The sequence below is a fragment of the Panthera leo genome, chromosome A1 (genome assembly GCF_018350215.1).
Source record: "Panthera leo isolate Ple1 chromosome A1, P.leo_Ple1_pat1.1, whole genome shotgun sequence".
NCBI lineage: Eukaryota > Metazoa > Chordata > Mammalia > Carnivora > Felidae > Panthera > Panthera leo.
In genome coordinates, this window is record NC_056679.1 from 230,553,698 (window position 1) to 230,565,374 (window position 11,677).

Consider the following 11,677-nt stretch of genomic DNA (forward strand, 5'->3'; position numbering starts at 1 on the left):
CTCTAGAACAGGGTCCAGCTCACTCACACACATGTGAGCCAAAGTAATCTAGATTATCTGATCCCCAGTCCGTTCAATGATGCATGAACAACAAATATATCTTAAACTAGAGTTTGGGGTTGCTTGTTACGCAGCAATAGCTAACTGGATATTCATGTGAACGGGTCTCCCATCTTAAAAAAACTTCATACATACATATGACTGTCTTAGTCCATTCAGGCTGCTGTAACAAACTGCCATAGAATGGGTGGCTCAAACAACAAATATTTATAGTTCACAGTTCTATTGTCTGGGAGTCCAAGATCAAGATACCAGCAGATTCGGTCTCTGGTAAGAACTGATTCTTGGTTCATAGACAGCTGTCTTCTTGTTGTGTCCCCACATGGCAGAATGGGGGAGGGAACTTTCTGGAGTCTCTTTTCTAAAAGCACTAATGCTATTCATGAGGGCTCCACCATCATGACCTCATCATCTCCCAAAAGCCCACCTCATAATACCATCATCTTGGGGGTCAGGATTTAACACAAGTTTGGAAGGAACACAGACATCCAGTCCATTGCAATGACCAGTAATAATCCTGTGAACCTGTCTGCCCATTCCAGCCCCGACCCTCAGTCATCTGACTTCTAAGCTCAACTTTCTGAGTCATCCACTCTCACTCTTGCTACTTACACTCCCCAAATCCTCCTGAAAGTACTTTCCATCCAATGACCATGTTGTAGGGGAACCCAATGGCTATCAGTCAGTTTTCCTCTTACTTGACGTCTTCATAGTTTACCCCTTGTCTTGTTCCACTCTTTCGAAACACTCTTTTTCCATGGATATCCTGATAGTTCACCCTTCTGATTTTCCTCCTATCTCTCCAGCCACTCCTCAATTTCCTTTATGAGAGTCTCTGTTCTCTTCTTCCTGAAATGCTGTTGTGCCTCAGATGCAAGACTAAGCCCTCCTCTTATCCATACACTCTTCCTCGATGACCTATCCGTTCTCCTGGATCCAGATATCACTCTAGAACTCCCAGACTGCTTATCTCTAGCTCTGTCCCTCTTCGTGACTTTCTTAGCTAAATATCTGTCTAATGGATATTTCATCTTGAGTGTCCCACAAACAAATCAAATCCAAAACAGGTTTCTTCGAAACCCGTTCCTCTCTCTCACATTCCTTATTCAGTGATGAACATCACCAATCACCTAGGTGTCCAAGCCAGAAATCTGGGCTTCGTCTTCAGCCCTCCCTCACTTTTCCCCCATCCAAAGTATCATGCAATTCTGCCAACCCCATCTCTTAAATATCTTGCAAGTCTATTCTTGTCTCCCCATCCCCATAACTACTCCCTGATCTGGACCATCACATCCCCAAGGGCTACAGCCCATCTCCTAACTGTCCTCCTTAGTTCCATTTCTGCCTTCTCATCAATTCTCCACATTACCAATATCATAACTCCAAGAAGAAATTCTTCTGATCAAGAAAACTACTACTTAAAACCCTTAATGGTCTCTACTACTTCATAACTCTTTAGAAAGCTAGTTCCTTTTGGGGCACCTGGGTGGCTCAGCTGGTTAAGCATCTGACTCTTGAGTTCAGCTCAGGTCATGATCTCAGGGTTCTGTGAGTTCACCTGCACCAGGCTCTGTGCTGACAGTGCGGAGACTGCTTGGGATTCTCTCTCTCTCTCCCTCTCTCTCTGCCCCTCCCCTGCTCGCCCTTTCTCTCTCAAAATAAATAAACAAAAACTTTAAAAACAAATAAACACTTAGCTCCTTTTAATCTGGCCCTGCTCCCTGAAAGGTAGCAGAAGATGCCACCCCAAATTATGCTGCTTTGATATATATTATTTTAAACTGAAGGCAGACACAAGGAAAGCTCCCTGTCCTCTCCCATTTGCTTAAAAGCAGGACACAAATTTCCAAAAGAGTCCCTCCTTCTCTTTGTACCAGGAAGAGAAAAGTTAATTGCTGAGGCAGCTGCAGATCCTATCAGCTTGGAGAGGCCCCAGAGAAATCTACATGACAAACTTTCTAGTCTTTAGCTACCATTAGTTTACCTTCCCACAGAGTACCATCCCTGGAAGCCTAAAACTACTTTGTTTTGTCCTGTCATTTTTCCGCATATTTGTTCTTTGCTCAAGATCCCATAGAAGCTGGAGTTCTAAGTCACCTCTTTGAGTTACTCATTTTTCCTGGTTATCTCCTGTATGTACATGAAATATACATGTTTATAAATTTGTTTTTCTTCTGTTACCCAGCTACTTGATAAGCCATCTCTTCCAATGGAAGCTCTTTGCTGGTCCTCCAAGCCTGAATTAGGCACATGAACCATCCTTGTATCCCAGACCCACATTTCCATGTGGCTGTGGATTCCCACCACCACTACAACCCTCATGACCGTGCTCATACATCCAAAACTTCCAATTGACAGCAAAATAAATATATATCTGGAAAGTGATATGGCTCAAGGATTACTATCTCTCTCTTGGAAAAAATTCACTTATCAAAAAGGTTAATCACCACGCTATAACCCACATAAGAATTATAAGGACATGGAATTACATTGTGTAAGAATTACATGGGCATCACAAGTATTAATTGCTGATTAACTCAACATTTTATTGAATACCAGTTTTGGGCTAAGAATCTTGTTTACTCCTTTATTCGAGGGAAGGAAACAGACAATAAACCCGTGCTCCTCTAAAAATGGGAAAATGTTACAGGGTTTGAGTTGTCCAAAGATTTGACTTAGTTTGACTCCAGGTACTTGAAATGTACTTTTCCAAATTTCCAAATCAGGCCAGTAGAGGGAACTGTTGACTTTGGAAATGTCACATCCAACCACAGCTACAAGAGCAAATAGATGCTCCCCAAGTGGGGTGGGGGGGTGGGGAGATACCGAGAAGGGAGTGTGAGAAAGTCATTGACGGGCTTCCTCTCAGTCTGTGGGGCAGTCAGGTGTCTGAATAAACAGCAGGGTGAGCTGTGGCCTGGAGAGGCATTGCAGTGGCCAGAGAGAAGGGCTCAGGAAACGGGAGTTTACAGGAAAAGGTAGGGCAATGCTAGGAAAACCCAGAAACCTGCCAACCTCTACTTTCTTAATCAAAACACACAGAAACCAAGAAAAAGGAAAACACTTCAAAAAACTAAAAAGAAAAATCAGAATGAAGTCAGACTAAAATCATGACCGTGGGAGGTGATAACAGAATAAATAAACTGAAGAGGCATTTATTCCCGGTTTCGAGCCGAGTCATGCGTTCTCCTCTGAAAGGGGCCCTCCCCAAATCCGGTTCATGAGCCAGGCCTTGCACGGGCAGCCTGAGCATCCCCCCCACACACCCCCAGCCCCAGTCCTCACTGCCACCCTGCCCTCTGCAGTAAGAGGCATACAGAATGTCAGGCCAGCTCTCAGTGCATTTCCTTCAGAACTGTAAAAATAAGTTCAAGGAATCACAAGTTTCAAGGACGCCAGAGGTTACTTAGACCCAACCAACTCTATAGTGTCACCAGCTCAAAAAGACACCTGCTACTTCCTCACGTTGTCACACTCCTATCAAAGAGGAACGAGAAACGGAGAAAGGAAATGCCTAACTCCATTCCTGAGACTAACTCATTTCTTTGGTTACTTCACTTTATATTTTTTTTTTGTTGTTGTTGGGGCGGGATAGAGGTTGAAATTGCTGGCTAAATGAGATTTAGGGATTATTTGAGGATTTATTTTCATACACTCTCTCCATTGTAAAGGCCTAACACAGATTCAGTGGGATTTTTATTATGCATTAAGTATCTGAAGAGGTTAGACTTCTTAGAGAACCATTCGACAGGCAGATCAAAGGTATTTGCGTCTTAATTTATACTCATGAATGCTGAGTGAGGGCGGTAGAAAGCCAAGACCCCCGACATTCAGTTCAGTTGTGATATCAAATAATATAAACATTTGGTTGCTTTAAAGTTTTCCTTAACCACACGGATCCTGTTGGGGCCAACGTTGACCAGACCAAGTCATTTGGGGTCATTCTGTCACCCTTGCCAGTGACTTGCTTTGGCACGGGGCATGTAACACAACCCTGGCAGTGAGATATAAACAAAACTCTGTTGGAGGCATCTGGAAATGTTTTCCTGCCCTAGAGAATAGGACACAGACAGGGATTTGCTCCCCCCTCCCAAAGTCTCCCTGTGTTAGTCTTGGCAGCATGAGGGAAAGGTCAACAGCACTTCTGAGAAGCTGGCTCCCCGATCCTGGCCTCTTGGAGCCGCTCAATGAAGCAACCGCATCACCGTGGCCTTCAGACACATCGTGTTGCAAGAGAAGGCAGCTTCTTCGTCATCGAAGCCCTGTTTCACTGGGTGCTCGGGCAACTGCGCCCAGAAACATCATAGCAGATCCCGGGCTGCCGTGAGAATCAGGCAAACACAAGTTCAAACCATAATTCAGGGACTGGCAAACACTAAAGATTGATCTTTCCCAGGCTTGGCAAGAACGCCCTTGGGAACTTGGTGGAAAGTATAAATTGTTGTGGTTTTTTTCTAAAGGCCCCTCGGCAGCAGCTATGGAAATGTGTGTGTCCTTTGACCGAGCAATTGAGTTCTAAGAATCCAACCGTGCATTTCTTCCCCTTCCTTGTCTGCCCCCGCTTTCGGGCGCAGAGGTTGGCCTCCAGAAAGGGCACCTGCCCATTCTCAGCCCTGAGGTCTCTGGTGTGGCTCAGCAGGGGCTGCGGCAGAAGGAGAGATGGGGGTACTCACCCCTGCCTCCCACCCCCCTCCCACCCCACAGACTGCCAGCTTCCCCTTCGCAGTGTCAGGTGAATGAACTGAGGGGCAGGCCTCTGCCTGGGTCACTCTCCCAGGGTCCCGCCTCTGCAGACAGTCCCCTTACAATTCCTCACTCCAGCCATCTGACAACACCTGTTGCCCAATACACCCTCTTCAGAAATGCACCCCCAGGGCCGCCTGGGTGGCTTCACCGGTTGAGCATCTGACTTCAGCTCAGGTCATGATCTCACCGTTCCAGAGTTCAAGCCCCGCATCGGGCTTGCGGCCGTCAGCACAGAGCCTGCTTCAGATCTTCTGTCCCCCTCCCTCTCCCTGCCCCTCCCCTGCTCATGCTCTCTCTCTCTCAAAAAAAAAATAAACATTAAAATATATATATGTATATTTTTAAAAAATGCGCCCCCAGACACAAACGACTTCACTACAGCACTGTCTGTAACAGGCTAACTTAGACCCCACGTGCACTACACTCAAAGGTTGGGAGGCTGGATTCTGTGTGCTTTGGCTCACTGTGGGTAGCCCTCGGATGGCAAGTAATTGCTAAATAAATATTTGTTTTAAGAGCGGATCTGCTAGAGAATGGGTGAGTTACAGTTTCCCGAACTGCCTCACAGTTACTGGACACGGGGGACCCGGCCATAGACACACAATCGTACTCAGGAGTGTGCTGCAATGAGAGCAAGGTAAATCTTGCGTCCACGGGTCGATGTGAAAAGATCTCCCAGATCTACGAAGTGGAAAAAATTAAAGCCAACGTCTCTATGGAATTATCCTACGCACGTAAATAAAACGCACACGCACACACGTGTGGGCCTGAAAGGGAGACGCTGAGGTCTGGAAGTGTAGGCGGCTGGTCGATTTGTGAGATAGAGAATGTGAGAGAGGGGAACACGACCTTTTTAAGAAAAAAAAAAAAAAAGAATACTTCCGTGGTGATTTTCTACTGTAAGCACGGATCACTAGGCATCTTTTGGAATTAAGAACTCACCAAATAAATAAAACTGGTTATGCAATTGGGGTAAAATGGGACACGACCATGTCTCAGCTGAAAGCTCAAATAGCCGCTTTCCTAAAACAGCGGGGAAAGGCACGAACAGATTCTCTGCTGCTTTCCTTTATTCTCGCTTTAATGACGCCTCTGTGTCCCTCTGACTTCTCACCGGGCCGCATGGCTTCCCCAGCCTCGAATGCCCATCAAGAGACGTCCCCAGTCACTGCAAGCTATGACAGCCTCCACGACCTCAATTCCCTGGGGCACCTGGGTGGCTCAGTCAGTTAAGCATCTGGGTCATGATCTCGCGGTTTGGGGGTTCGAGCCTCGCACTGGGTTTTGTGCTGATAGCTCAGAGGCCGGAGCCTGCTTCAGATTCTGTGTCTCCCTCTCTCTGCCCTTCTCCCGGTGGGATCCCCAGACCAGCAGCAGCAGCAGCATGGGCTGGGAACTTAGTGAGATGCACATTCTCAGGCCCCTTCCCAGACTTTTTCAATCTGAAACTCTGGGGGCAGAGCTAGGCAATCCTTGTTTTAACCAAACCTGCATCAAAACACAGATTACCCACCCCAGGCTGGTGATGAGAACCAGGCTGTGTTGTAAGGTCCCAATGTTCACAGGGACAGGGGCAACCCCTGGGGGTCCCGTCACCACCTTCAGAAACAAATTAGGGAAAAATCACTTCCTCCTTTGAGGCAATTAAGACAAACAAGGAAATGCTTTTCAGTCAGATTTTTTAAGGTGGCAAAAAAGCCCCTCCCCTCCCAGCACCCCCCAAACTAGTCAGTTCTAAAGCAGGCTTGGGGCGGGTGTCCCAGGCGTCAGAGCCCAGGAACAGGGAGGGGGAGCCAGGTGGAGAAGAGGGTGGGGCCGGAGAAGGGGCCTCATTCCCAGCTTGAGCAACTCAGTAAGCAAGTTAAGGATCACGGACACCAGCAGAAAGAGAAAACTTAAAAACAAGGAAAGCGGGGCCCCTGGGTGGCTCAGTTGAGCGTCCAACTCTTGATTTTGGCTCAGGTCATGATTTCATGGACCAGGAGATCAAGCCCCCGTGTCGGGCTCTGTGCCAACAGCTCCGAGACTGCTTGAGATTCTCTCTCTCCCTCTCTGCCCCTTCCCTGCTCATTTTCTCTCTCTCTCTCTCTCACTCTCTCTCTCCAACCAAATAAATAAACATTAAAAAAAAGCAAGAAAAGAAAATAGATTGTAATGATATACCTATTGTTTAAGAAGATAGAAGAAAAGCCAAATTAACCACGGCTACCTCCAGACAACAGAGCTGGAGCCCTGGGAGTGAGGGAGGAGCTAGGAGATTTTCACCCTGAACTCTACTGGCTTTCTGTGTTGACCTTTAGCTGCTTATGTGGTTTTCTTCCAAACACTGTGTGTTCTATTTTATACTCAACTGAGTGGCACACCCCCGGTGCCAGGCGGAGAAAGCGCCCAGGACAGCCATCCTGCTGGACCACCCAGTCCGGGTCACGGCCCGGGCACCTGCCCACTACTCGTCTACCCGTGGTGCCCATGTAACTAAATACACCCCGGCCATGCTTGGATCATCCCTAGTGATGTAACCTCGCCACAACCTGACCCAAGCCGGAGGAGAGGCTCCAGCAGGGACCCCCAGCTCTCTTGAGGTCAGAGTGGGGGGCCATGAGCACACAAGTCTCGTCCCCTTCCCTGCCTCCCACGGGTGACCAAAGGAGTAGAGAGAAGGCAGCAGAGCTGCGGGGAACCACAAAGGGACCGCTGGAGGTGGAGACGGATGCGGGACGCAGGGGAGGACCCAAGCAGCCCATCAAGACCTTGGGAAAGTCAGCAGCGGCCCAAACGAGAAGGGCGGGGCCAGAAAGAAAGGTGGGCTGGGGGTGGGGGGGGCACCGAGACCCACCCAGCACACAAGGCCAGACAGGAAGTCCCTGGTGGTCCCAGCGCAGAGCGAGCACGCGACGGTGGGGGCTCGTCCTCATAACACAGGCTGCTGACCCACCACGCACAGCCTGGAAATGAAACCACAGGGACGAACCAGGGCTGCGTGTAGCCCCTGATTCCTCCGCCTGTACCGCAGGGCCATGGGCCCTGAGCCTAGGTTCAGCGGCCCCCCCTTTGCTGGGCCTCTCTCTAACCCTGAGAGGGCCTACGTCATCTTCGACTTAAAATACATCAATTCAGGAAAAGCACGGTCCCTGCATAAGGATGGGTGTTACAGAATGAATGTTCATGTCCCCCCCCACAATTCATATGTTGAAACCCCAAGACCCAGTGTGACTACATTTGGAGATAGGGCCATTGTGGAAATAATTAAAGTTCCATGTGGTCACAGGGGCGCCCTGATCCAACTGGACAGGTGTCCTCGTAAGAGGAGACACCACGGGGCGGCTGGCTGGCTCAGTCAGTTGAGCGTCCGACTCTTGATTTGGGCTCAGGTCATGATCTCAGGGTCATGGGATCAAGCCCCGAGTCGAGCTCTGTGCTGAGCACAAAGCCTGCGTAGGATTCTCTCTCTCCCTCTGCCTCTCTCCCCTGCTCTCTCTCTCTCTCTCTCTCTCTCTCAAAATGAGTAAACAAACAAGTAAATAAATAGGAGGAGACACCAGAGACCTCACGCTCTCTCTCCACGGAGTGAGGACACAGCAGGGAGGCACCATGTACAAGAAGCCAGGAAGAGAGTCCTTACCAGGAACCAAATCCCCTGACATCTTGATCCTGGATTCCCAGCCTCCAGAACTCGGAGAAACAAATTTCTGTTGTTTAATCCCCACCCCCAGATTCTGGGACTTTTGTTACAGACGGCTGAACAGACTGACCCTACACATGTTCAAGACGAATAAAGTAAATGTAACCCAGTGAATGGCAGAAAATAAACTACTGAAGTAATATGCAGAATTTACCCAGTGCTTAAAAGGATAGGGAAAAGAAAAAAAGGAGAGAGAAAGCGGTGATGGCAGGACCAGGTGACTTATTCTCCCCCTAAGAGGGAATCTCAGGAAGAAAGAACAAAACAAGGCGGGTAGTGTTTCAAAGAGATTAACAGAAAAGTGTTTCCTGCAGTAAAAATATACCTAATATAAGTCAAAACGAGCACAGAGAGGAGCTTAGATGTAGGATAGTTGGGGAGGGGGTGTTTTCAATGTCAAGGATGAGACGGGAGATATTTCCAGGTCTCAGCAATACCTAGGTATCAACAAAGACACAAACACAGGCTGGACTCCCACTGATTCCCCTGCAACACTCAATGAGGGAAAAAAAGGGCAAAGGACAGATTGTTGCTCTAATGTGAACACAAAACGCATTTTCTTTTTTCAATTAAAAAATTTTTTTTGATGTTTATTTTTGAGAGAGAGAGAGAGAGAGAGCACACACAAGTGTGAGCGGGGGAGGAGCAGAGAGGGAGACACAGAATCCGAAGCAGCTCCAGGCTCCGAGCTGTCAGCCCAGAGCCCCACGTGGGGCTCAAACCCACAGACCACGAAATCATGACCTGAGCCGAAGTCGGACGCCTATCTGACTGAGCCACCCGGACGTCCCCATGAGACATTGTGAAAAGGCAAGAATTCAGAAGGTGTCTCACGGGTATTAAACCACAACCAAAATCCTTAACACACACAGAGTTCTTGCCAATCAGCAAGAAAGGAAATCTCTTCCTACCGCACGTTCTCCTAGTGTTCACGCCTGGTCCGTGCCGTGGGCCCCACTCTCCACCCACCCCTGACGCCCCGATCTGCCCCCCATGGGAGCACTGGAGTTTGGAGCTCCAGACCGTCCACCTGCCGCGGAGACCTCTTACACGTGTCACACGTCTCAAAGGCCTGCGCACCAGATGGGCCCGGTGCTTCCCCACCTACTGCTCTCCGTGTACCCCTCTGCATCAGTCATCCCCTGTCCCGAGGCTAGAGGCCATCCCAGCTGCCACCTCCCCTCCACCATCCACATCACACGTCACTTTCTGCCAGGCAGCTTTTTTGCTCCTTCTCTGCCTCCGAAACCGCCTCGGGACTCCCAGGATTGGTCAGCCCCTGGCTTCACACACCCAGCCTCATGGCACCCAAATGGATTTGGGACCTAGACCCTTAATGATCTGGTCCCCGTCTCCTCACGGGACCACCCCTCACCTCTCCTACTCACACTCAATCCTACTGCCACATACAGTGCCCGAGAAGTGCCGGGCTCCCTCCTGGCCCCGCGCCTTCGGGTGCCTCGCCTGCCACGGCCTCCCTCTGAGTTCCTTGGCACTCAGTTCAAGCCCCCCTCTTGCACGACCCCTATCCTGAACCCCCAGGCCCATTCCGCCCACACCACCCAGTGCACCTGCCGTCAGGGCTCCATCAGATGCCTACCGAGCCGGAGAATTACTTGAGGGCAGAACCGCCCTTGACTTTGGCATCCCTGGTTCCCGGCCAGGGGGAGGGGTTGAATAAGGAGCCACGATCACTGAATGCCTCACGATAGCCTCTTACACCTTTGCCGTTCAGGACACTGTGGACCTGGGCTTTACAAAGCGTGGGGTGCCTCTATGAGGGCAAAGCTTCATACCCTGAAACCTGCTGAGGCGAACGGGTGTTCGCACAGCCTGGCCCCTACGTTTGGGGAATTCTCCGCTCACCCGCCTCGACTGAAAAGCAGCGTGTACAGACTACTTCCTGCTACATTACGGGGAACGGAACTGCCAGATGCTGGCTTTGCGGGCTCCCTGGGCTCCCTGGGTCCGAGTCACCCACGCTGGCTCTGACCCAGGAGCTCGTGATGCAAAATATGGGACTGAGAGGTCTCGCTACGGTGGTAGCAGCAGACGCTGTGTTTCCAGAATCAATGTGCGGCATGGCTTGGGGCATCTCTGCCAGCCTCCCAGCCCCGAGTCCGACACTCAACAGCTCCCAGCGACACGGTGGGGGGTCCTACATTCCTGTAATAAGCGAACGCCTTTTCTTCCCGACTCAGCGGGAAGCGGCTTCTTTGCAACTGACAGCCTGACTGACGAAAGAGATTACTCTCGGAAGCCAAGAGTTTGGCTCTTGGCCACAAAGTGGCCACAAAGTGGTCAAGTGACAAACCCACTCAAGGCCACAGTTACAAATGACGCGTGGTTCTGAAGGGATGAGCACAGCTTTGCGTCTGTCTCCCACAAATGATGCTAGAAGAGGACAGCCACAAGGCACTTGGCGGTGTGGGCAGAAGTGCCACTCCTGGCAATGACCGTCTTGGGCCAGAGGACACTCAGTGGGACGCACACCTGCCGAGCTGTCTCCCCAACAGTCCTGCCTCGTTGCCCTGACACACCCTCAGCAGGCAGCTCCTGGCTCGTCTTCACGCTGCAGGCAAGTGTCAGGTGACCTTGTAAATACGCCGATTTGATACAGTAACTCTCACTTGTGTCTCCTTCAGCTAGGAGTCCACCAGCCTCTCCCGGCCCCCAGCTCCAAGCACCGGGTGGGGCGCGAGGCTCTAGGTGAAGGATGACAAGGCCGGGTGGCCGGTGCAGCGTCACGTTCGGGCGTCAGGGTGAAGTCCGCCCAACGCTGAGCTCTGCACAAGTAAACTCTGCATCGTCCCGAATGCACTACGATGATGTGTTTGCATACTGAGCAGCAGTTTCTCGTACCTCTTACTCGGAGAACGGATTTCTGATCAATTCCCGTCTTTACAATAATCTCACAAGCTGAGTTCATGTGCGGGGGCCCCCCTCAACCCCACCACCGGGTAGCTGCTCCCCAGCCTCGGCTCTGGGAGGGAAGAGCTGGGTCTTACCTGCCTGCGCAGCCGTGATTAGGGCCGTGTTCCCCTCGCTGTCCTGCCAGTTGACGTCAACGTGGGGGCACTCTGCTAAGACCACAACAGTATCCACAAAGCCGTGGTAGCAGGCGACAATAAGGCCGGTCTAGAAGTGAAGAGGGAAGCGGGTCAGAGGGGCAGAGCCCAAGCATCACCC

At 50.4% G+C, this 11,677-nt stretch overlaps 1 protein-coding gene across 1 annotated transcript in view; it reads right to left on the reverse strand.

Annotated features, from left to right (window-relative positions):
• The window catches only part of ANKRD33B (ankyrin repeat domain 33B), an 80,786-nt gene that overhangs the window by 21,605 nt on the left and 47,504 nt on the right, over positions 1–11,677 (reverse strand). Inside the window, exon 2 of the mRNA XM_042953122.1 lies at positions 11,497–11,626. Within this exon, the coding sequence (XP_042809056.1) occupies positions 11,497–11,626 (130 nt within the window). The remainder of the gene's footprint in view (positions 1–11,496; positions 11,627–11,677) is intronic.